The sequence below is a fragment of the Haliaeetus leucocephalus genome, unplaced genomic scaffold (genome assembly GCF_000737465.1).
Source record: "Haliaeetus leucocephalus isolate CR32 unplaced genomic scaffold, Haliaeetus_leucocephalus-4.0 Scaffold741, whole genome shotgun sequence".
In the NCBI taxonomy this organism is placed as follows: domain Eukaryota; kingdom Metazoa; phylum Chordata; class Aves; order Accipitriformes; family Accipitridae; genus Haliaeetus; species Haliaeetus leucocephalus.
In genome coordinates this window covers 205829-232143 of record NW_010973177.1, presented here as the reverse complement: position 1 = coordinate 232143, position 26315 = coordinate 205829, and the positions used below count along the sequence as shown (strand labels likewise).

Below are 26315 nucleotides of genomic sequence, written 5' to 3'. Positions count from 1 at the left end.
CCTAAATGATTCTATGATTCTAATTCTGGTATTTTCCTCCTTCTTTATGTAGCAATACTGCCTAGGAGCAGTAGCATTACTCCTGGTTGGAGGAAGTAAAAACTAAGTTATTACTGCTCTAGGATTGAAATGTAAACTGTCCTGGAGTTGAATTCCAAGTCAGTGCCAACTATCACAATGTAGCTTTCTGAAGAATTCAATCTTTTTAACATCCGATAGCATCCAAACAGTTAAGACTGGGAAAGGTGATTTTCACTTCCTGGTGTTTAACATTAACTGAAGTCACGAGTAACTTTTCGTAGCTTTTCTTTCGTTTTTGCTTCTGATACTATGTTAGTGCCTAATATTGCTGGAACTTTTAGCACTGGAAGTGTCAGTATGTGTTATCAAATACCAGAATTTAATTAAAGAGCCCAGGTGAAGTTAGTCTTAGTATTATAAGCTTTGAGAAATGGATTGCTTTTGCCAAACAGTGGAGAGGCGGTTCCGGTTTCTCTTTGCTTATTTGAGGAGGCATTAATACCTACCTCAATGGAGTTAAATACTGAAATGATTATAACCATTGTTGTAGCTTCTTGGATGGTAATCATTTGGTATCAATAGAAACAAAAGATGAAAATGCCATCTCAGATGTGGCAGTAAGAGGGGAGTCAAATTCAGTAACACTGAAGGGATATGTCAAAGTTGGAAAAACTCATGAACCCATCCAAGTATTTTCTTTCCCATCAGCATTAAGCAATTACCTTGAACCAGTTATCTGAAAAATCTTCAGTGCTTGAGAAACTGACCAGAAAAGTAATTAAATCCCTACACTAATATGTTGCTAGACATGTTAATTAGTAACCTTTCTTAACAATGCTGTCAGTTGTAACTCTCTACAGTCTTTACTGAGATCACTGTTCAGTAAAGCTTATGTAGATCTTCCCTTAAAGCTGTATTAGTCTTAATCAGCGGTTGTGTAGCGTTTTGTTGGAACATCTTAGAAGTCAATGTTGGCAGCAATTTGAACAAGAGATTTCATTTTGTTTACTTGGTATAAACAACTTGGAAAGGCTCTCCCTGAACGCACAACTTCCTGCTTCAGAAAATTTCCCATGCGTGTATAGATGTTATTCTTGGATCCTGGAAGTTTGTTTGTCTGTTACGTGTTAATCTGGTCAAAACAACAGCCAATATATTTAATGTTTTTCTGTAACTTTCAGAAGCTCCTAGGAACATATCTCACCTAATCTTTTAATTTGTCCAAGAGACTAGTCATGCAACTCTAAGTTCGTGCCAGCACTAATAAGCAAATAACCTGCAAAGATGTTTTCTTTGCTACAGGCAGAGCTACCTGATAGCAGAGGCCAGTTCTTGCTCCCATTGGCACCAGCAAAAACTCATTGACCTATGTGAAAATAAATTTGTATGCATGCATATTAAAAGATTCAAGAAGATCTTTTAAATATTTTACATCAACAGTGCACACTGAGATGCATTGATGAGGCTCCTACTAATCAGAGATACCATAATGACAAGATGGTAGGAATTTAGGTAGGCAAGTGAATAGGTCACAGTTCAAATTCTTTTGGAGAAAATCAAGTACAGAAACAGAAGTCTGTCTGTGAAGTGAATTTACTGTTATTCCCAGGATAAGTTGTCGGTCATGCTTGACAGCTTAAAAGAAATTATGAGTTCCACAGAACTGCAAGAACAGTCTTAGATACATTTCGCAGCATTAATTGAATTAAACAGTAGTCTTCCAGATGTGAGTTGCTTGTTCATATCTGTGAAGAAAATGGGAATTCTTATTCTGATTGAAGAATCTGGAGAGAAATTTCTTTGTGCAAGTGGCAAGATAACTAAACTAGAGAGTGGTTGTAGTTATATTCTTCTGATTTAAATCAAAACTGTGCATCTGCCTTAGACTTCCTCTTTCCGAATGTGGACTTGATGGCTTATTTTTGCTGACAGTTTCCGATAGCAGAGAGGCCATTCTCCTTAATTTGTAGAAACTATACGCCAGCCCATTCAGAGACAGCCTGTTTTCAGCCAGAGAAGTACAAGAAATAAAACTTGCTGTTAAGAAGCGTTTTGCTCTGTAAAGCAAGACAGATCTTGTTGACTTCTTGTATGTTTATTGGAGGAGGAGGGGAATGGAGATCAAGGCAATGGGATACAAATCCCTAATGGAGACGTTTGTGCCTTGAGCGTTAAAAATCTGATGCAGAGATTTTTGACAACGTGGGTGTGCAATCAGAGGGTGGGTGCCGTATAAATGCTTCAGAGAGAGCCTGGAGACGCCATCGGTTTACAGGGTAGTAGTTTTTGTGCACTAACTGAACAGTGACTCCAAAGGGCGTGACGTTCATTACAGGAAAATATAGCGGGAGATAAGACCTGGCTCAGAAGGCAGTTTTAGAGGCAGGATGTGGGCACTGTGGAACTAACAAGTTATATCTAACTGTTTCTGTAGTGCTTATCTCAGAGCTGTCTGTTGCTTAAAAAAAAAACAAGAAGCCTTTTTTCTGTCTTATTTCTCTCTTGCACAGAGTGGGTTTGTCCTTAAATGAGGAAGTCGGGTGGACTTTGAAATAGGTCAGCTTTGTAGTCCTTTAATCTTGTGGAAAAATATTGCCCTCTGTCTGTCTGCTTCCTCCTGTTCCAGGACTTACATCAACAAAGCATGGACCATGTTCTCCCACCCTTGAAGGTCCAGGAGCTCTGAGAGGAGCTTGCCCAGCACCACCTGCCTCTTTACCATGCGTCAGCCCTTTCCCCGTACATAATCCTGCTGCTTCTTCCCCCTTGCAGGATCAGTCTGTTCTTCTCCCAAAACTGTGTGTCTGTCTGTATTTGTAACTGAGGCGGAGCAATACTACTGGTCTGGTTTATACTGGGCTATGTTTCAAAGAAATAATCATTCGTCTGGTGTGTGCTATTCTATCAGCCAGGTATTCTATCAAGAGATGCAAATCTCTTGAAAAACCATCTGAGATAGGTACCTTTAGCGAGGGGGCGTCTCAGTTCCAGCCTCTTTTATCAGTAGGTTAAGCCAAGGATGGCGGTACTTGGCAAACAAGCAAAAGGAGAGTTAAGCCAAATGGTCACTGGTGCTGCTCTTGTGAATTGCAAAGTTCTTAATTAAACTTCTGTCAAAAATAAACTTGTAATTCTGTTATGCAAACAGCTATTCCCACAGTTAAACTGCACAGTACCAACTGAAAAGCAGATCTTGTTCCCAGACTTCTGATGTGTCTATAACTTAAGATGATGTGCTACATGCTGGTTAATAATATGGTGAATGAGTTTAGTACTCAGAGATTAGAATAAAAAAGACTAGGAGTCAGAATTCCAGCATCTGGTGTGAATTTGCCATGTGATGGAGAATTGGATAACTTAGCTGTGCTGTTCCCAACAGCTGCTGACTTTTGTCCGTGTTACTCAACAGACCTATGCAGTGCTAGTAAACCTCTACTGGATGACAAGAAATGAGCAGTTTGTGTTTCAGGAAGGGAGACTGTTTAATGCAAGAGTAATTCCTTTTTCCTGAAGAGCTAAGATTCTTAGCTGGTTCTGCTAACCTTATGTTTAATGAGCATTTTTAGCCTTGACAGCGTGGTTTATCTGAGTTAGAACAAAGTATTGTGTTTACTGAAACACAGAGACTTGTTTATTACTTATATGGTTTTTTTTCTTTTCACCTGTTTGTTTTCTTAGCCTTCCAATATATTTTTCACAATGGATGACATAGTAAAGGTTGGGGATTTTGGACTGGTAACTGCTATGGACCAAGATGAGGAGGAGGAATCGGTACTTACCCCAATGCCAGCTTATGCCAGGCACACAGGACAAGTAGGGACCAAACTCTACATGAGCCCAGAACAGGTTTGTGCTCTCTGCTCTACAGCTGTATCTGGCAGTGTCTGGAAGATGCCTGAACTCCCAGGAGCTCAAAGATCAGGCACTCTTTCTAGTAAATTGCTGCAATCAAATTACTTAAATTCTTTATCACCAAAGTAGAGTTTTGAGCTATATTGAATTCCAAAATTAATATATTTTATATATATATATATATATAATTGTAGCAAAAAAGTGGCTAATGATTTGTACTTAGATGCATTCATTTATCATGCTTTTAATGTAGTAGAAAGATAACTGTATAATATTCAATTTAATTGAGCAAGGACACGCTGTTGTGCATGAGGTTTAAGTAAGTTGAAACATTTTGCTTTGAAGTTGGGTCTGCAAAGAGGAGCTGAGGTTCAGGACCTTGCTCAGCCATGCTCATTTGATGAAGTTTGCCAATGTGCCTGTCCTGTAGTTTTCAGCTCTGCACAGGGCTAATCACTTCCATATGTTGACTTGAAAGGGCATTGTTTACGTTGTACATAATTACATACAGTGAGTAGCTTGATTGACCTAACCCTCATTTTGAATTTTCAGATCTGTGGGAACACCTATTCACACAAAGTGGATATCTTTTCTCTGGGACTCATTCTCTTTGAGCTGCTTTACCCTTTCAGCACACAGATGGAGAGAGTCAGGGTATGTATGGTATTGGATTATCCTCAGTTTGATCATTTGTTTAAAATAGCTATTCGCTTGGTGAAACACTTGCAAGAGGTTCTTTTCAGTTTTGAAAAAGCCTTGCAATTAGGAGCACAACTTCTTTATCAGCCTTGTACAGACCCCCTGAATCATTGAAAATAAATTGCAGTCTTCCTAATGTGTGCAGTTGAATTGAGGCCTTAATTTCTTTACAAAGCTCCTCTGTTGTCAAGCCAAGTAAGAGAAACTATTGAACTAGGATATCCAAGAACTCAAGCAACAAATATAGCTTGTGACTTTAAGCCTGCCAGCTTGTTTTTTGTTCAAAAATTGGAACCATGCTGTGCATTTTTATGATTTCTTCCTTCATTTGCATCTGCAGTGCTTCTTTACCCAAAGCATTTAGTGAAAAATCGCTTTCCTTTTCCTATAGTAATTCTTAGCTGTGAGTCTCACTTGACTTCAAGCACAATTTTCCCAGTAATTGATGACCTTTATTGCATCAAATGTGAATTTGGGAGGTTTGATGGTGTGTTACAACTCTTCCTTGCTGTTAAAATGCACGTAAGATCCATCTTTCTGAGGAACAAGTTCATAGAGAACAGGGACTACAGCCAGAAAGGTTTTTCCTCTTGTATATGGTGACCAGTGGCCTATGCAGGAAAGGAGTCATTATAGCTTGTGTTTATCATTTATATGTGTTTGGGGGGTTTAAATTCTCATGTGAAGATGGATTCCTTTTAGCAGAGATGTAAGAAGCAACTTGAACCACACCATGAGTGCCGCCTGACCAATTGTTTCACCTATGCTGGTATTGCATTCTCTTGCTTAAAATGCACTGACTTTTTATGGTACATAAGAGCGTAGTCTAGAGGAGGAATGACAGTGCTTAATTTGAACCCCTTGCACTGAAACCAATTTTGGTTTCCCTAAATAGAATCAGTTTTACTGAGACACATAGCCGCTAAAGAGTTATCCTGGATTCTTGAGATTTCCTGCAGCACTGATTATAAGCTTTGCCCTTCCAGTTTCTGTCCTAAGCGTAGAAGCAAAGCAAGTAATCAGAGTGAATCCTAAATTGCATCTAACTCTGATGCTTTACTTCATAAGAGGGTAAAAAGAGTCCCCTAACTTCCAGTGATTTTTCATACCACTCTTTTTGATAAAATCAAAAGAAAGCCCCACCTCTTTATTGTCAAGTTCTGGAGTTTACCTACTTTAGTAGTTGTTTCTAAGTTGTTACACTGAAGTTTTTGTAGGCATCAGCATGCACAGCAAGCATTAGCACTTCTTGCTGAAGCAAAACATGCTCTGCCTGACCAGGTAACCCAGCAAATTCTAGGACTCTGTGACAAAGGGCTGGAACAACCCCCAGAGGATGAGGAGTGTGAGCCCTGCCTCTGTGTCAGGCTGTTAGCAGTCAGTCTATGGCAGTGCAATTTATTTCCAAATTAGACGTTTGAAAACAGATCACTAAATGGAGACTGAATTGATAAGAGACGGAGAACACTTTTTTGAAGCATTATATTGTCATAAAACTCAGCTCTCTTGAACAGGAGTTTCACTATTGCCCATCACTATTAACTGGTCAGTTTATACTTTCAGTGGAGTGATAGTGAATTGAATCTTGTTTTAATTTTAGAATTCTTATATTTTGTGCTCATACTTTTGCAAAAGGAGTGTCTTCCTAAAAGAAATTAAGTGCTAAATATTGCGCTAAAAACATGCTAAAATGGGTCATGGATTGCTGGCAATTACAGAACTTAAATTCTTAAGGTAGCCTGCTGCAAATAATTGTGTGCCTGAACGTGGGAAAATTACTGTCACTAGATGGAGCCAATGTGCTTGTTATGGAAGAAACACTGAAGGAGACCAGCTACCTTGTGAGGACGCAGAAATACACAACATGAGCTGCTTTCGGAACTGCTATTAGATAGGCTCCTTAGTCCATAGATGTTAAATAAAGACTAGTGCTTATGCTGTTAAGACAGAGCCAGTCATTTCATGTGTCTTAATACTGGTGTAGATGATCTTGGGGATTATGGGTGGTACACAGATGTGTTGACTTTGTTGAGCCAAAGTGAGAAAGTACAAGTTTGTGTATCTGGCTGACTTAAAACTGCAGAGATCAGAATTCTTGTACCATGACTCCTATTGCAGTCTGTATACCTAGGAAAGCAGCAACTTGCTCATTTAAGTATGTTGTGATTTTTAACCACTAAAGCAAGACTTTAAACCAAGTATTTTTTTCCATCAGGCTGATTTGTTTGCATAGTTTGCATATTTTTTGAAGAGTAATAGAGTAATACTACCAAAGAATGGTATTTTGGAGAAGTTACATGTGTTTTTTAATATTTTTGCAGACCTTAAGCGATGTTAGAAATTTGAAGTTTCCACCATTGTTCACTCAGAAATATGCACAAGAGGTAAGTATATCTGATGCTGTTAATTGTAGCTTTTTCTTTAATGATTGTAGCTTTTTTTTTCTTTGCTTTCCAATTGCTTTGCAGGTAAAAATGGAGAAAAAAAAAAAGTACCTTTTGTGTTATTAAGATGCATTTCTCTATTCCTGTACTTTTCTACATTTCAAAGCTATAACATTACAATAATGTGGATGATGATAACTTTTTGTCACACAGTTCACCTCCAGTAACTATACAATGTTACCTGGCTTCCCTTTGTCACTTGCAGTCACTCATTTCACATACATTCTGACGTGATTTCTTGCAGCAAATCCATATTCACAAAGAGAAAGTGCAGAGTTCTAGACAGGTAAAGGGGAGACCAGACTGCAGGTAGCAGTATGGCCATGGGATCTCACTCCAGGAACTGGATCTCTCAAGTGGGAAACCATATGAGCAAACTGTGCTGTGTTCTTACTAGTCAGATCTTTAAAGTGGTACGGTTGCAGATGAAGAGGTGGTGATGTACAAAACCTGCAAGCTGTTTTCAGGTGTTCATGGTAGCTTCAGACCAGCAGCTAAAGGAGAATAGCCTTTCTTGATTCACAGCTGTAGGCTGCCTGGGGGAATGTGATGTGCTGTACTCAGCTGGAGGAGGACACTAATTCTGATTAAATTTGAGACAAATATTCATACTACCTGTATATTTAAAGGAGAAGGTCTAATTCACTGTGAAGAATTATTGCGTGGCTTAAAACATGGCAGCTTAAACATGGAGCTAAAAATTACTCATAAATTACTTCACATGTTTTAAAAATTTTTTCATTGCAAATAATGTAAAGGTTTTATAACTCTATTGAATCCTCAGTCAGATTTGACTTGCCAAATTGATTGGAGTCCTTGACAGTAAAGACAGTCTAACAGATGCACAGTGATACATTTTCAAATATTTAATGCAATTCTAGCTACTGTGCCAAAGCAGTAATACCCAAATGACTTAGAAAGCAGCCGGGGTCATTTTCCACTTGTTCATACAGCCACAATTGAAGTCAGAACATTAAATAAGGGAGAATTTATGAACTGGTTCATGTAACACTTGTTTTCTTTTAGTACACCATGGTGAAGGACATGCTTTCTCCAAGTCCCACTGAAAGACCAGAGGCTGCAGCAATCATTGAAAATCCTGTATTTGAAGACTTGGAACTCCCACCAAAACCAGTGCTTAGGCAGAGGTCACGGACAATGAGTTTATCAGGAAATAAGCATTCCAGACAACCAAGCAAATAACTATCCTCAGGATGACTTCTTCCACTCGGCATGTTTTACAGGGATTGTACAGCAGAAGGATCCTATGATGCAGAATGTCTATCTTGGAAATAGTTTACTTAAAACTTTTTTTGCCATGTTTAATGTATAAGACGTGTTGGACAGATTTTCATTTACTTTGACAGCCAACGAAAGCCAGTAACCACACTTTTCACATTCCATTTTTCTTACCTTAGCTCTCCTAGGTGGATGGGTTCAGCTACTGTGCTTACCAATGCTGTGCTCCATTATCGTTTTTTTGGGTTTATTGGGTTTTTTAGAAGCTTGTAAATGTCAGCTTGCTGGGTAAGTGAGAGATCTGTAACATGTAAATAGAATTAAAATACTGTATTTTTGTAGAGCAAATTACAGTCTCTAAGCCTAGTGAGTATCTATCTGGATCACTTGCTCTTTGGTGAAATTAAGATGATTTTGAAATGAACTATGACTCCATTTTTGTCCCTGGTGGGTAAACTGGGAATCTGCACTATTTTTAAAGCAAAAAATTACCACAGTTGTACATACTGTCACTCTCCATAGCCAGTCATTAGAGGAAATCGTTTCATACTTCTGCACTATAGTAGATCTTAGGGAATGCATTTTATACAGATAAACCTGTAGAGAAAGAAAAGGAGCTTTTTGCCATTAAAAAAAGGGGGTTTTATAGGCAGTGGTTGGAAGAGCCATAGTAAAAATTATGTACGAAAATGTTGTGATTCTGAAAATTTAAACCTAATGAAGTCATACGTGTCGTATGTAATCTTGTAGATTTGTACTTTTTAAAAAAATCAACTGGTAGGCATTTGTGTAATCTGCTAATTTAACTGCCTAATGCCATGCTTTTATTTCTCATTGTAAATATGTTAATTTTTATTTATAAAATACAGAATCAATCCATTTGGGTTGGTGGTGTACAGAATGCACTTGCTATAATTGTTGAGTGCATTAATTATTGTGACTTCTTTCAAGTCTAAATGATTTAATAAACATTTTTATTTATTAAAAAAAAAATAGTAGTTGCTTCTGTTCAAAGCCTGCATCAGTGCATGCTGCAGATGGCAGCCTTGTGCAGTTGGAACAGGAGGACGGGCACTGCGTTTCTGGAACTTGCTTTGCTTTCCTGTCTCGTACTTGCCACAGCGCACGTGGGGATGCAAAGATGCATATGCTGCTTGTGAGTGAGATACTATCTGAAGAAAGAAGGGAACTCTGCTCTTCTAAACTTGAGTGGATTATGGAGGCAATCTCAACTGTTAACAGGGAGGGAAGTCTTGAAGGGATAATTCTTACACTGTTAGAACTGTTTTTGCATAAATGCATTTTCCTGTTTTACAGGCTTAAATTTCTGAAGCTGTAGGCTCTGAAATCAGTTTTTAGAAAAGATGCTGGATTCAGATCCTTCTGGGGATCACTGCACTGTGGTGTGACACTACGATTGGCAACTAAACCAGCTGACACTCTGCAGCCTTATGATAAAGCAAAAGTAGATTACAAAGATTGTCTTCCTTCTGCTCTTGGATAACTCTCCTAGATAACCAGCTTGTCCAGTTGAAGCCAGAATGCTGCAGTGAATATTTGGTCAGAAACAGAACTTTATTGAGTTTAGCTGGGTTAAACCAGAAGACAGTTAAGTGCATACTCTTGCCTTGGATTTCCCTGTTAGCATCAGCTATAAATGCACAGTTAAATGGCCACGTTTGAAGCCTTTCTAGCTTCCCTGCCAGTTCAGTGATTAGAGGTGGAGCACAGGAAATTAAGAATAAGGTATTTTTAACTTGCTCTATATCTGTGCTGGATGTAAGTAGCAGCCCATTCCAAGGGCCCTGCAGCATTTCATTACCAAAAATGGCATACGTGTTCACAGTAGGTGTGTCTACATATTCAGGGGTGTTACGGTTATCCTCAAAGGCATCTATGAATCCTACCCTGTGTGGTGCATGCCCAGCCACATGACCACGCTCAGCTCTTAACTGCCTGTGTCAGTGAGTCTTTGCTTCTCTTAACACTGGATGCTGGAGTGTGTTGCACCTTTCTTTGCTCCTTTTTGCTCCAGGGTTTGACTAAGAAAGTCTTTAACAAGAGAGGTTTTCTTCTGACCTCAGGTCATGCCTTCAAGCACTCATTTCCTTGCCTCTGGCAGCTCCACTTGCTCTGCCCCACTGGTGGGAAAGAGGACACTTCTTCGTGCTATGAAATATCCACCTGGGCTTCAACACCCCCATCAGCTCCAGAACTATTTTACCAGCTCTTCAGAACCAGGCTAACTAGAGGGATGCACCTCCTGTGTTGTTTTCCTTCTTTAAGTCACGTTTTAATTATACTACACTTCCATGTTCTATCCCTGTCCTTCTGCTGGAGGATGTTCTTCGGTCAACTCAGACCAAATGGTCAAACATGACTGAAAGACCAAAGGCCTTTGGTCTAATGTGCATTTGCTCTATGCTCACATCCTGGAAGGGAAAGCAGTGAAGGCAGGCTTTTCTCCGCTCTGTACAGATGACAGCATCAGCTTTCCACCTTGTCTGTGAGATCCCAGTCTTTACCCGACAGCCCTGGTGGCAGGAACATCTGATGGCTCATAGACAAGTTTATTTGCCTTCTGTTAGTTTAACATCTAGAAACCAACTATCTGACTTTCTCAGGTCTTCCTGCGGCCACAAAAATCAGTGTGTACCTTCCTGCCAACTTTTTTTGCAGAGGAACACCTGAACATGGAGGCTAGCACAGCTGCCAGCTTACAGCCCTGCAAAAGGGAGCGCTGGTCTCGGGCTCTGCTGCACCGCGCAGCACTGCGGTCCTAGCCTGTTCTTGCAGAGGGTGTTGTCTATCCCTCAGCTCCCTCTCCCATAGCTCTTAGGGCTGAAACACAGTTCCTTGTCCTGTTTTATCAAAATGAACTGGATGGCAGAAGCAAGAATCCTGCCCCGGCCACCTCGGTGCCCACTGGACCTAAATGCTTCCCCCCCCAGTAAGGGCAGGATTGTGTAGTTATTCTCCTTACAGCTTCCGTGTTATTGGAGTCATAGGAGCTGGGAGACCTGACCCCCTCCATGAAGAGTCATTTGACAGGAGTACCAGTGTTGCAACCCCAGGTCAGGGCTGTTTCTTCTACCAGGCTCCTGAGAAAGAACTTCAGACCCTTATACCAGTGTCTTCAGTAGCTGAGCTGCTCCAGGTAGTAGCTAATTGCTTTTTGCTATGCCTCTGAGGACAATCCTCTGCTACCTTTGAGCTGCAAGAGCAGGACTCAGGACTTTTACTAACACTCCTCTTTTTTTTTTTTTTTTATTTATTAACAAAGTGACATTCTTAACCCTTCTGAGTGCCTCAGTCCAGTAGTTTTAGCATTAAATGTTAGCCTGGATATCTTTCTGCTGTGTTTGCTCTACTTCCCAGGCTGCAGAAGCCTTGCCTGTCCCAAGTAGGTGACTGAGCACTCAGAAAAAGCTATTTTAGAAACCATCCTTGAAGTGTGTCATGTCCATAGAAGACTGATGTAAGAGCAGGCTCTGAGTGCAGTGACTGTCCCCTGTAAACCAGCGTGAGACCCCACCAGAACCGTGCCGGGGGAAGCGATGGCAGTTGCCCGAGCGGTCACCAGCCCTCGCATGACCCTGCTACAGAAAAGCGGTGGTCCTGGGGGCTCAGCTCCTCCTTTTGCTCACTGTTATGATGCTGCAGAGACGTTTGGGAGCAGTCCTGCCTTTTCAGGGTAATCCTTCACTGAGCTACTCCATGGCCCTCCTGAGGGGAGCCGGTGCTCTTTGATGCTGGTTGAAGTCCGGACAAGCACTTGGGAGTGGTAAAAATAATCATTCCCATTTATCATCTTTTTTTTATGGCTGTGTGGTCCAGCAATACTCTATAGCTACGCTCCTAGCATCAAGGCATAGACATCACAGCACAAAACACACAAGTAAGTAATAATTCCTCTTCACAGCCCCTCTTTTGGCTGGTGTCGGTCACCTGTAGCCCCCTTTGAACCCCCTGGGCACTAGGTGCTCTCAGTGTTAGAGCAAGCCTTGCTCGTCTCCTGGGGTCTGCCACATAGGATATTCCCTTCCAGAATTAATAAGGACACTCACAGATGGTTCACTGAAAGCTCTGAACCTCTCGATATTTCAGAAGCAAGTGAGTTGAACCCTAAGCAACAGCCCAGACTGCACAGTGGTGCCTTTGCAAAGAAGTGACCTCTGCTCTTTGACCACATCCCTTCTAACTCCCATACACAGATTGACACACGTGGAGTTACCAAAACTGGTCAAATTTGTAATGTAAGCTGCAAGATGAGAGCTACAGTGGCTTGATAAGAAAGAAATACTGTCCCACCTTACATTGTGGATCACCAGGATGTACACAAAGACAAGTTCACATTATCACACAGATTTTTTTTTTTTTCCCCCCAGCATGAACGTTGATTTTGTCTTAGGAAATGCTCATTAAAAAAATAATTACCCAGGAAGGAATTAGCTCCATTAGTTATAACAGATTGCCCCTAAAATATCAAAGTTCCTTGTCCGTAAAACTGTGGAAGAAGAAGAAATGTATCTTTGTCCTATGCCCCCAGCTGTAATATTCCAACTCGTCCTTCCCTTATTTTCCTACCCATTATTTTTCCATTAGGATGTGCTCTGGCACTTTCTGTACCACCACCTCCAGCAACTGATTCTGAATCCCGATTATTTGGGTTTGCCCTTTAGGGCACCATTAGGCACTGGCACCGTAATGCTATATTCTAGGTCTGGAGCAGTCTTGGAAAACGTGGCTATGGAAACCATGTCTTCTCCAATGTCCACCTGAGACCTGTGCCTGCAAATGAGCAGCTTCTTCAGGGCCCGTTGGAAGTCCCGGTTCAGGAAAGCGTAGAGCATTGGGTTGATGGTGGAGTTGCAATACCCTAACCAAGTGATGATCTTGAAGGTGTCAACCAAGACCGTGCTGGTGGAGTCGGTGCCTCTGGCAGCGAGCCAGACGTTGAGGACAAAGTAGGGCAGCCAGCACAGCACAAAGACCGAAATGATAATGCTAATGGTCCGCGTGGCCTTGTTCTCCAGCTGCAGATGGTTCTGCCGCTTGCTGTTGGGGTGGTAGTGAATCTCGAGGGTCTGAGACATGATACGAGTGGCCTTGAGCCGCGAAGCACGGTAGATGAAGAAATACATGCTGCACATGACCATGAAGGGGACAAAAAATGCCAGAGCAGAAGCCACAATGGCAAAAATCCAGTTGGTGACAAAGATGCATTCTCTGCCTGCATCAAAGTCCACCCCGGGGATCTCGTTCCAGCCTTGCATGACGGGAAGGAAGGAAATGAGGGAGGAATACAGCCAGACCGTGCAGGTCATCACGATGCATCTGCGAAAGGAAAGAGACGGGGAGGGGAGAGAGGGTCTGAGTAATGTTTAGAGTTGAGAACATCCAGTACGATTCGATCCCCATGGTAACCCGTGTGGGATATCGCTGCTCAGCAGTCCCACAGGGCTTGGAGAAGGGAAAAAGCTGGGGTACAATTAAGTCCATACATGAGTATCTCTAACGACTGGGTAATTGGGTCTGCGGTTTACAAAATTGGGGTCGGTGTAAGGGATGCTCAGAGCGGACTGAAAAAAGAGGAGGAAAGGCTTTACAGAGGATTTTCATTAACATTTAAAACAACAGCATGTAGATTTTTCTGTTTGGTTTCAGGTTTAATATCTGGCCGCTACCCTCTGAGGAGCGATAGGGCTGGAGCCGGTGGACACTCGATGCTCAGTACCACTGCAGCGCTCGCTCTGCGGCACGGTGGGCTCCCTCCTCGGTTCGGCGACTGCCTGCCCTCCACAAATCGTACACGGCAAGGGTTGCAGTGGGAAAAACATCCCCAAAAGAGCCTGAAACCACCTCCTAAAGCACCCTGCAGCTGCAGCGTCCTCTCTGCCCACCCTCAGACAACTTTCCCCACCCTGCAGTCCTCATTTCGACATTTCACGTGAAACCTTGACAGAGGCTTAGAAACTCGTCCCGTTTTCTCCACATTTCCCCCATGAATATCGCTTTGGAAAACATTGTAAATTTAAGAAGGGGAAGACTACCGCTACATGCATTCTTCTGGGTGTCATTTTCCCCTAGTCCTTTGGAAAATTCCCATGAAATTCCTGCAAAGGGCAGAAGTTGTAGGTACAAGTCAGCCCACATCACTGGCTTCTACCCCATTTTGATCTATCCTTAGCTCAAAAAGTGCTTTCCCAGGAGCACCATCAAACCAGCTCAGCTGCATTCTCCTTTTCTCCTGCACCACATTAAAAATTGTCTGCAAAGTTTTAAATGGTTCGAAGATCCTTTTGCCACCTCACTCTGCTTTTGGGCAGCAACTGTCAATAGCTCGTTTGGTCCCGAGACAATATAGACCACGGCCAAGGAAAAATTTGGAGCGACCCAAAGTGAGGAGCAACTCCACTCACCTGCCACGGGACATCCTTCTTGAATAGTGGTACGGGGTCACCACGGAGCAGTATCTGTCCAGGCTAATGAAACACAACGTGACAATGGATGCGGTGCAAAACATGACGTCAAAAGAGATCCAGACTTTGCAGAACAGCTTCCCGAACAACCACATCCCCGTCACCTCGTAAATGATACTGCGAGAGAAAACAGGGAGAGATCAAAGCTAGAAGGGCCGATTTTATGCATTTCTTCAAGACTCCGCTGAGGTAGCACCACGTTTTAACACGGAGGGACTAAAGATGGGCGTACGGCTCAGTTAGACCGCAGGGTTTCATCCTCAAAGTGCAACCCACGGCAATAACCCCCAGGTGGGACATGGCTGAAGAAGACCAAACCTGTGCTTCTTGCCTGCACTCTGTTATAAGCAGGTGCCTCGATAGAGGTGCTTTGCCCCGCAAAGCTCCCCAAATTTACATCTGCATAGCTTTGTTTATCACAGATTTTTCCAGTGGTCCATGCAGCACAAACTTTTATGATCTTTCCCCCAATTCCTGTGGCATGGAAGAGGCTCCCTCCTCCAAGAAACTCACTTTTCACCGGGTCTCATGCTTCAAAACTAGAGGATTTCAACTCTTGGTTAAAAAAAAATAAAAATCCTAGGAGGAAGCCTATACGGCTTAGTACGTTATGTAGCTCACAAATGCCTCAGCGAGGTAAACACACCAGCAAAAAGCGGACATTATGCCAAAATTATTTCTAACAAAGTCAAGAGGGGCCTGTAAGAAGTGAGCAGCAAAGGAAGGAACATATGGCAGCTGTAGGAAGGCTGATGCTTGTTTCTATAGCATTCAATTAGATGCCGTGCGCTTCCCCTTTCTTTCAATAGCTTTCTGCGACTCCTGGGGTGCTGCTGAAATAACCACTGTGTGGGAATTTGATGCGAAAGGCTGAGTAACTACCTAGTCCTGCAAAGCTTTAATTATCCTGTAGCCTCACAGGTTGCTGGTCAAATACAGTGAAAATAGGGCTGCTGGACTGCAGTGCGCTCAGGTGGGCTCTGCCGTCTGGCAACGGCAAAAAGAGTCAACCTGATGTCAGAGGAGTCAGGAACCAACGCCTGCTCTGCATCTAATTAGCAACAATTCATTAAAAGGACTTGTGAAGGTTGTTATAGAGCATGACAGCTGCTGTAGGTGGGTACGGTGCTGCTGAAGGGCCCCAGCCCTCGGCAGCTTTTTGTTATGCGGGATGCTACGCAAAAATTCAAGCAAACCTTAATCTACAGCAGAACCTGTCCCTAAACCGTGGTGGCCTCCACACGGGCAGCATGGAGGGTCCCACTGCGCACCCATGGACAGGTTTCAGGGCTCTTTCTCAGATGGGGAAACAAGACATGTAGAAGTTGAAGCACGGGTCCGGTAACGGACTTGGGTGCCTTGTTGCCACTCCTCAGGAGCCTTCCTTACCCCCAGAGATGCTGCAAAGCCTGTGGGGTGAGCACCATGGCCTTCCAGAAGCAGACCGTGCTGCTGTCATGAACATCCCCGCACACGGATCCCAGCGGAGAGGGTACCCAGGTCTCCTCAGCACGTGTCTGGTGGGATGCACCTGACCTAGCAGATGTTCTCACAGTGCAGGGTAGTGGGTACCTGTTCCCTCTCCTCTGATGTAAAAGGTCTCTGCAGCTTGGAAATGATGCTAGTTCAAAAGGAATAATAAAAGCCCAAAGAAACGCACAGTATGAGCAGAAGCGAAGTCACCTCTGTGTCTTACTTATGCTTGCAAAAGAAAAGAGTAGCTGGAAATATTCAGCCTGGAAATGACTGGGTTGGCTGGAGTACCCAGGCGACAAGCTAAGCACAGCTGAACTGCTCCTGCAAACAAACCAAACCAGGAACGAAACAGAAGTCTTACTCTTATGAAATTAAGGGACCAGGCAACAACCTTGTCTTTCCTTTCTATCACATTTTCCTGAGCCAAACTGGCTCCTAAGGTAATTTCTTTTCCTTCTCTTTGGCATGTGCTAACTTGCCAACTGAGGAGCAAACTGCAATTCAAAAGAGCAACGTAGGCAAGAAGTCAAACCAGTGGGAAAGATGTGAAACAACAGTCACTCCATCAGCAGGGCCAAACAACGCCCAATGGAGCTGGCAGGGTCCGTTCCTCACCACGTGGCCCACCAAGAGCTGGCCAGTCTTCACACCAGGCAACACCAGGACATTCAGGAGGGGCACAAAGCATCAGTCGTGCTCTGCTCTTTGGTCACCTTCGTCTTTTTTTTTTGTTTGTTTTTGTGAAATAAGACATCACTCTCCTAGGTGGGCTGTTTTCTCTCTGGCTGCATAGAGAATCCATTGGTTTTCATGGAAGGACTTCCCGCCCTCTACCATCCTTTGATAAGACAAGACGTAATGGTTTTAAACTAAAAAGAGGGTAGATTCAGACTAGACATAAGGAAGAAATGTTTTATGATAAAGGTGGTGAAATCCTGGCACAGGTTGCCCAGAGAGGTGGTTGATGCCCCATCCCTGGAAACTTTCCAGGTCAGGTTGGACGGGGCTCTGAGCAACCTGATCTAGTGAAAGATGACCCTGCTCATGGCAGGGGGGTTGAACTAGATGACCTTTAACGTTCCCCTCCAACCCAAACTACTCTATGATTCTATGATCTTTCCCCTCACATTCTTTACAGCTGTGGTCCCCTCCTCATCCTTGTTGTGCCCTTCTTCTCCTTTCTTGTTGGGCATGAGAAGCCACAGACAGATTTCCCAATGAAACATATTTTCATCAGCTTCTTCTCATTTCTTCCATACCTTCCTGGGAGCCTAGAGTAGGAATTGACCAATTTCCTTCCCCTTTGCGTTCCTAACTGAGCAAAACCTAGTGCCAAATTCCCTTTTTCCCCTTGCCAAGGAAGATGTCTTACTCCAGTTTTGAGGGACGCTACCAGTCTTACGGGGGAAATTACAGCTGCCGAGACACCCACCTGCCTTCACTTTTTGCTACCTCTCCCTCCCATTGCCCAGATTGCAAATACCACGTCAGTAGGTGGGAGGCAGAAGTAACGAGGATGCTGGGTAACTAGAAATGCCCAAACTCCATTTAGAAGAAAAGAAATCGAGGACAGATATTGCCAAGCACGAGCAGAACGTGGAGACACCAGAGGAGTCATCAAGTAGACAACAGACAAAATCAGAGAGGAAGCAGTGGTAGAGATTATCAGCTGGAACTCACTCCAAAGCAGAAATTGTTCAGCTTTTGTCTTCTTTGAGCAAATGGGGTGCTGCCGTTCCTGGGTTTGATTGGGGTAATGAAGAAGGTGATCTCCTGGAGGGATGGTTGGAATGGGTGGAAGAGCAGGTGATGCTGTGCATTCCCAGAGAGGAGCCCTTGAGACACCCGGGTTGGACTGGGATGAAAACCTTTCATTTCTGGGCTTAACAAGAACATGGAAAGAAAAAAAAATAGCCCAGGGAAATGCCAGGTAGCAGAAAGATTGTTGCTTTAGCTAATCTTTGGTGACCGACACACTCTTTTTCTCTTTCTAGGAGGCTGAAATTGTCTGCCGCATTTTATTGCAGTGAGCTCATCCATGCACTGGGAAACATCAGAGATTCTCTTGGGAAAAATTAGTGGGTGCTGCTGTTGACAGGAGCACACGGATCGTTTTCGTATCCCCTCTGGGTAGGGCAGGGGGAACCACGTTGTTTTGCAGGCAAGCCCAGCTCAGGCCCTGCAGACTCCACCATCACCAGTTGCAGCCCAGCTCCAGCCCAGTTTAGCCTGGTAGCTGGCAATGGGGAAGGAAGCGGATAGCCAGACTGCTGCAGCCACGTCAGCCAGGTCCTCACCCAAACACCCACTGGTGATCCTCAGGGAACAAGATCAGCCGACCTGGAGACCCTTTCCACCCCTGTCTGGCAAAGAGCCACTTCCACAATCCCGTCTTTCTCCAACCTAGAGCAAAACCCCCGCTGCCAGCGATACAAATCTCCTGGTTAAGTCACTACCCTCATTCCCACCGGCTTTAAAAGGGTAGGAGAGGTTAGATCGTCCTCAACTAAGCTGCAATCCAAGCCCTTCGGGCAGGTATTTGTAGCACCAGGTGGAGGGGAGAGAATACAGGTGAATACAGATGGATGATTTCAGAACCTGAACTTAAAAATTCACCGAGCTTAGAATTGACACTGGCAGTAATATTTCTTAAAGGGCATCATTAACTGCTTTTTTTAAACCTGACACTATAAACTTATAACTCAGTTTGTAAGTGCTTGCTGGAAAAATATCTTTCGGTGCCAAATTCAAAAGCGTAGGCAGCCCCGTGAGAACTGAAGCACAGAATGTGACAAGAGTTCAGCTGCTTAATATTGCTCCAGGAACGCTAAATAGGGTGCAGCCCCCCATTTTACACAAACCTCTGGCCCTTTTGCAGCACAATACAGACAGAACCTACAAGTAAACTGGTTTCTGGGTTTGTTTTACTATGTTTTAGCCAGGTAGTGAAGCTCCTGTAAATATAAACCTCATGCAGGGACAACTGCCCTCTGAAGCGCCTCTTCCTCCATTAAATATAGGGGGATCCTAAATTACCCTACTTATACTAAAATAAAACCCTTACATTTACACAGAGAGAGGGGAAATGGCCTTTGTCCCCATGTCAACACTGCCAGTTATCCATGTGCAATGCAGTCAGGTAATGGGGGCAAAACAATTCCCCAAAGGCAGCGAATCCCATTTGTTATCCCACTGCAGACTGCGGTTCTTCTAGTCTGTTTATGCAGGCAAAAGATTTATTTTGCAAGGTCACTAGCTTTCCCCATGAACTCCACTGGTATGTTGTCTGAACCAGCAGAAGCAATCAAAATTCTGTTTCACCAAGAATATGAAGAATAACATCTCTGCCTGTCAAGTTCAGCAATATGAAATCATCCATTTTCTTATGCTAGTAAGGAACTATTTTACTTTTCTCTCCCACTACCGGAAAATAAAAGATAAGGTTGAAGAAGTGTAAAATCAAAAGCACAGAATTTAAATCCACTGATCTTAATAGTCATTCTTGACTAAGAAAAATGGGGGAAAAATATACTCCGTGATTTGCTCTACCTTTGAAAAGTTAGCAGGACCAGCTCAGTCATTGCACTTAACGCTGACACACCAGCGACAGTCTTCATCTCACATTCCCCAAACACTCAGAGCGTGCAAAATCATCTAGCAACCACGCTGGCCCTGCGTGCAACGCAGAACTAGTCCTGGAAGAGGGGACTCATCGCACCGGAGCCACCCGAGATGCTGGATAGCTCGTTCAGACCAGCAGCCAGGGTCCCTATGCAGCCAACAGGAAAAATACCCTTGGGAAGTCTCTCTCCATTCATTATAAGCGGACCCATTATAAAGGGTAGGGAAACTGAGGCACGGAAGCACATCTAATGACCGACCCACGGTTAAGCTCTTTGGAAAGCCCAGCCCTAAGCACAGCACGTGAACTTCTAGCCAGCCCTGCTCAAAGAGCAGCTGCTGAGCTGGGAGAAATGACGTTGCACGCTCACACCGCTGCCTGACCTTACCTTACAAGCACTTCTTACCTGAAGGGCATGACCAGGCAGGCTACGAGGAAGTCTGCCATGGCTAAGGACATGATAAACATATAGGTGACGGTGCGCAGCCTCTTTTCCACCACCGGGCAGATGAAGACTATTGTATTTCCCAGGAGCGTGACCAAGTCAATGAGGGTTAGTATCAGCCCAACCACCACCTCGTGGAGGCCGATCCCTGCCCAGCTGCCACCTCCTTTCACAAAGGAGGAGGCAGCAGAGGAGAAATTAGAGAACCAAGATTCATTTTTGTCCATCAGCATCTTCCCACCATTAAAATCTGAAAAAGAGGAAAGGGGAAAAAAAATAAAGAAGGACTTTAATGCACATGACTTGTAGGTCTATGAAAGGAATTACAGAAATAATGTTTATCCTTCTTTTACTGCAAGAAAAATCCACACACCCTGCTGTGTCTGTGCCATCACTGTCCCATGGTTATCAGTCTGTTAGAAGTGTCTGAAATCCTGAGGGTGAGGATAAATATGCGGTACTGGCTGAAGTCCTTCATGGCAATGAGAAGCACTCCTGTGAACGAAAATGCATCATCAGGTGAAGCTTGATACAGAAAAAAGACAAAAGCACTGAGAGCAGAGAGAGGACAAGCAAGCGACTGAAATCCAAAATTAAAGCAGCTCTGCTAAACCCCACTGAACAGCGTGCCCTGTTCACAAAATATGGGGGCTGGAGCCAGATGATCTTTAAGGTCCCTTCCAACATAAACTGTTCTATGATTCTATATTCTCATTATCACCTTTGCCACCCACAGACCAGATGAGGCTGCTTGCCCAGGCTGGCTGCTTCCATAACCCCACTATTCAGTACATGCTCTGCCCTGGTACTTTTTTAGGCTCTGAAGTTAAGAGCTTTTTACTCCCATGGTGGGCAGCTCCATCCTACAGTCTGAATGGCCACACAGAGCTGCCAGCAACCACACAAGGAGCAAGTAAGCAAGTAATTGAGGTGTCTCAGGTGCAGCAGTGACCTCGGATTTATGTCCCCTTCTGTGCCCAGCTGGGAGAGGATGCTCCCAACTCCACAATTGGGCACTTCAAGTCAAGGAAATTCATGTGCTCGTGTCCACAGCTCAGTTCCCAGACTCTGACTGAGCGGTGTCACGGGTACCTGGGAAGGTGGGAATGATGTGCTGCAAAAATTCCGGCAGTTCAAAATGCATTGATGTGGCTGATGGGAACACAGAGACAAAACCTGTGGGGAAAAGAAAATTATAGAAATATTTCCAGACATCAAATTGTTATATTTGAATACCACCACTGCTGCTGTGACTGGGCTCTGCTTCCACAGTACCCTCAGGTAAATCCCACATCTCCAGGGCATCACTACCGAGTGCAGCATGAGAATGGGTCAGGATAAACATCCATATAGTCCAACATGCCTTATCTCACGGTGGCCAAACCTTGCCTTAGGAAGATTAAAAGAACAACACAGCAATGTATCAAAATTTCCCCAGTGCCTGTTTTTCCTTCCAGCAGCCCATGATCCAGAGTTACTTCTGCAGATGGTTTCAAGAACTTCTATATCATGAAGTTGTCCTGCTTCCCCTTTGGCCCACACAAAGTTTTAGCAGCCATGACCTCCCATAGCAACAACTTCCACAGCTCAGCTATGCGCCGTGCATAAAGAAACACTTCTTTTTGCTTGTTTTGAGCCTGTCACCAGCTAGTTTCATTTGATGGCCTCTGGTCCTTGTATTGGAAAAGACATCACACAAGCAATCCCCATCCACTCTATCAATGCCACTGGTGGGCTCTTTAATCTCTGTCACATCCCCAGCCCCCTCGTTGTCTCTTGAGCAGGCTGAGGAGCCTTGCTCATTCCTTGTACAGAAGCAATTGAGGACTCCTGACCATCCCTCGTGCTCTTCTGAGCCTCTGAGATGGACCGAAACTGCAATTTCCGAGAGGAAAATGCACTGTGGATTTATGTAAGGGCATAATGATGTTCTCTTGTCCTGCTTCCCTCTCATGACAATCCCTAATGTGGTTTGCTGCTTTTGATTGGCACTTAGCACTGAGCTGACCTTTCCGCAGGACTGCCTATCGCCATGCAAAGAGCTCGTTCCACAGCAGTAACAGTCAGCTCAGAGCCCGCTGCTTTAGATAGGAAAATAGGATGAAATGAGGAAATTAGGTTCTCTCCATCTTCCCCAAACTCCATCACTTCACAGTCGAATTTATTCTTCCATTTTGATGCTCACCGAGCCTCATGAAAGCTTCTCTGCAATTCTTTAAGTCAGGCCTTATCCTTCATGCCCTGATTAAACTTTGTTTCACTTGCAAATATCACCACTTCACGATTCACAGCTTTTCCAGCTAGAGATGTATTGAACCCCACATATCCCAGCCCCCGTCCCTGGAAAGAGCATTGCTGACCTCTCTTCCACATGGTAACACCATCCACTTCCCCCCTGCATTTCACCTTTTAGACAAGTATTTATTCACACAAGGAACTTCCTTCTTAACTCAGGACTTTTAAGTTTCCCTAAAAGCCCACACTGTGAGGGACCATATTGAAAACCTTTCAGAAATGCAGGCAGACTACACCAGCTAGGTGCTTCTTATCCCCATACTTGCTGACTTCTTTCAAGCACTCCTGTATGATTGTGAGGCTGGGCTGCCTTTTGTAAAAGCAATACTGACCTTTTCCTTGGATGTAATCATGTATTACATGCACCCACTCACCCTTCAAAATCCTCAGCTCCCTCCCTTGACTTCTATTTACTTGCTGGATTCAGTGTTTTCCTTTCTTACACGTTAAAAAATAAAAATCAAGAAATAACTAAAGCTGTCTAGAAAAAATTAAGAAGGAAAGCTCTTCCTTTGCCCCTCCTCACCGGAGTTGGGACTTTCTGACTGAGATCTAAAGCTCTCCTGCTCCTCCAGCACTGAAAACAAGCAGGTTTCTTGGACATCAAGCTCTGTGGCAAGCCCCTGAGCAGGTGCAGCTAAAAGTCTACAGGGTGTCTTAAGTACATCAGTCTTAATGAAAATGTTCCTTGGACAACATTTCACATCCTGATGCCAGCCCATAAGAATAAAATAAAAAGTCCTGTTTCCAGCTCTCACGTCATTGACAAGAAAGAGGATAATCTACGCTATTCTTTCTAACAACCCCGCCAAGGATGTCATCAAACTGGAAGAACTCCTGCAGAACAATTTGATTTCAATGCAACCACACTTTCTGGCAGAAAAATTGTTCAGCCCGTTCTCCTCCCGACGTGGTCCGCACAGATGGCACAGTGACTGCTGGCTGGCAAAACCAGGTGGTGACAACGCCTGGCCGCGCAGCCAGCCGAGTTGCAGAACCTGCCACTGCAAGGTCCATTACATGGTCCGCGTCCATCCTCCAGCTCATCTGGACATCTACCATCTCCCATACTTGCTGGGAGATGCCGGTGTCCTCACACCTCTGGAGCCTCTCCAAGGTATGGAAACTGCCTCTGATTTCCAGCTCGAGTTGACCCCTAACCAGTTTAAGCACATGAACACCACCCAGTTAGCCCTATGTTCTCCCAGAAGAGCGTGCAGCATTAAGATAGGCTCCCAAGACATGAACAGCAAAAAACAGGTTAATGAAAAATCAATGGTTTAAAAAAACAATGTCGAATTTTAAAGTTTAAAAAAATCAGGTCTTAAGGTTCAAAAAAATCAATGTTAAATTTTTGGTCTATGGCCTTGAATAATCATAGATGAGAATGCTGGATTCGTTCCTTGGTTTTTTTAGATGTAACACTGAAACAAGAAGATTTAGCAGTCACATCTTCCTTCTGCAAACAATGACTGTGCTCACACAGTTGTTAAGTATGTATCGGTGTTAGTACAACTGTGATTAAAGCATATCATTACTTACACAGTGTGGCTCTGGTACTGATCTCTGAACACAAACTGCACTCAAACTTTAGGTAGAACTAGGACACAGCTATTAGAGTTCATCTTTGCAAGCTCTCTAGGCTACTCAAGTACCACCTCAGCCACCAGCCTGGGTTAAAAGTTCTTACCAAGTGAAAAAGTAACGGCAGGTTGCTTAATGCAGGATACATCTAGGACATGACACAACGACGCACAAATACAGGCATCAAATGTGTCCACGCTCACGAAACATTAGAGAAACCCTCTCTTGGTCATACTGGTTTTTGGTCAACACAAAGACAGGCTGAGGGGCTGGAAATGAGACTCCGCTCATTTGACATCCGTGATTCCTCCGGCAACAAAAAGAAGGGATGATGGATGCTTGAAACTTCAGGTTTGAGCCCTGAACTCTAATTCAGGGTGCAGATAATGGGGTCCTGCTGCTCCTGGCTCCTTTTCAAGGATCCCCAGGCAGAGAGTCCCTGGCAGCTCATCCGCAGTCTGTGTCACAGCCAAGCACCCAAGGTAGATGTCTGTCATCCTTCTGCATGTCACTGGGCAGCCAGCAACTTATCTAAGTGAAGAGGTGCTACTCCTGAACCATCTGGAGAATTGTTAATACAGGAAAGCAGGGGGTGATACAATCTCTGTGGAAATCTTTGGGACAAAGCAGGATGTGCCGTCCTTCCCAGGGATGCACTTCCACAACTTAAATATTGGAGCTTTTAAGTTTTCCTGTGAGCTGCAGCAGCTCGTGTGGTTACGCTGCTGATACAGCACGGTGTCTTTCTTTAACATCAGTCTTTCAGCCTTTCCTGTAAGGAGCCTTCTTAAATCAATGGGATAAATGCCCATTTGTACCATGGTGTGGGATCATACCAGATTCCCTGGGGATCTCAGATGCCTTAGGGTTTGTATTGTTCTCATTTGAACATCACAGTTTTGCTTCCCTTCAAAAACTGATGGGCTAGGTTCTGCTCTCAGTCTACCTGAGAGGCAATCCCATCATTTCAGTAGTTTTCCTTTAATATACAGAAAGTTTGACCTAATTTATTCAGCAGACAGATCCCAAGTAAAAGGTTAATTTCATCATTAAATGGTATCTTTTGATGACAGGGGAGGAAAAAAAAAGCTCTGCAATCTCAAGGCTGACTGCACTTTAAAATCTGAGAGGAATTACGAAAATTGGAAATATATTTGCTGCCAGACTCTGCTCCTCTACTAAACCAAGTACGAATCAGCATACGGCAGCATGCAACCGTACCTGCCCCAGGACCTCAAAACACATTTCCCTCCTCCTCTCTGCTGCGAGCCGAGATGGCAGCAGCTCAGTAATTTGTCAAACAGTGCACTGCTCTGCAAGGCTGCTGTGCGGTGATAAAGAGGAGGAACATCCCTGGGGATGCTTCCACCTGTAAAACATGAATTCATGGAGGCCACGCAGCAAGAAAGCCTTTGCACTGACTTTCCTTCTCTCTCTCTCTCTTCCTCCAGCCAACTTTCCCATTTGAAGGGCAGCATTTCTCAGGGCACAGTTTCTTTCCGCCCCCAAATCAGCGCAGAACAACTCCTACAACCTTTCCAACAGCTAACCAGCCCCAGGTCTGGAAACCCAGCAGAGGCCAAGGCGAGATCCTTACCTTCAAAACTGACCGTTGAACGCAGCCAGCCGGCTTGGAGCCGCTCGGCAGTACGGCTGCGCTGGCTGCACGGTGCTTTTCCCAGCAGCAGGGTCCAAGGGGCTGAGGCCAGCTCGCAGGGCTCCCAGATCCCATCCCATGGAGCTGCTCCCAGTCCGGCTGTGCGAGGCTGATGGTTTCTGTCCCAGTGCAGGATGACGAACCTGCACCTATGAGCCAGCACAGCCCTTTGAGATGTGCCCCCAGCAGAACTGCACGCTCTTCCGCAGCAAAAGCAAGTCTATTGCAACCACCTCTCCGAGGAGAGACTGAAGCCTGAGCACAGCATTAAAACTCAAGGCAAAGTTAAACCCCTGCCTCAAATGTGGGGGTACCCGTTGGCGTTAGGGGGGTGACTGAGCCGGGGTGCCAAACCCCAGCACCCCTTGGGGCAGGGGGGGCAAAACCCCTCAACCCTTGGGTTGCAAAACCCCCAACCCCTAAGGTGCAAAACCCCAACGCTGGGGTGCCAAATCCCACCCACCAGGGGGTCAAAAATCCTAACCCCTGGGGGGGGGGG

The 26315-nt window shown here is 44.3% G+C and overlaps 2 protein-coding genes across 2 annotated transcripts in view; one reads left to right on the top strand and one right to left on the bottom strand.

The window, feature by feature from the left end:
* The window catches only part of EIF2AK3 (eukaryotic translation initiation factor 2-alpha kinase 3), a 39091-nt gene extending 30653 nt beyond the window's left edge, over positions 1–8438 (top strand). Inside the window, exons 15-18 of the mRNA XM_010580822.1 lie at positions 3700–3867; positions 4426–4527; positions 6894–6956; positions 8043–8438. Of these exons, the coding sequence (XP_010579124.1) occupies positions 3700–3867; positions 4426–4527; positions 6894–6956; positions 8043–8219 (510 nt within the window). The 3' untranslated portion in view covers positions 8220–8438. The remainder of the gene's footprint in view (positions 1–3699; positions 3868–4425; positions 4528–6893; positions 6957–8042) is intronic.
* Positions 8439–12916: 4478 nt separating this feature from the next.
* On the bottom strand, positions 12917–25896 carry LOC104840103 (histamine H2 receptor-like). Its single transcript, XM_010580820.1, has 5 exons — positions 25770–25896; positions 21373–21456; positions 20242–20530; positions 14678–14854; positions 12917–13592 (listed from the first exon to the last, which is right to left on the bottom strand). The coding sequence occupies exons 1-5, from the start codon at positions 25894–25896 to the stop codon at positions 12917–12919; spliced, it is 1353 nt and encodes a 450-aa protein (XP_010579122.1).
* Positions 25897–26315: the final 419 nt, after the last annotated feature.

Bases quoted from the DNA above. Each gene is read 5' to 3' on its own strand.
- LOC104840103 (XM_010580820.1), bottom strand. From the start codon at position 25,896: ATGGGATGGGATCTGGGAGCCCTGCGAGCTGGCCTCAGCCCCTTGGAC. The intron at 20,531-21,372 runs GTACCCGTGACA...CCTCTTTTTCAG, and splicing joins CATCATTCCCACCTTCCCAG to ATTTTAATGGTGGGAAGATG. The intron at 14,855-20,241 runs GTAAGAAGTGCT...TTTCTCTCGCAG, and splicing joins TGCCTGGTCATGCCCTTCAG to TATCATTTACGAGGTGACGG.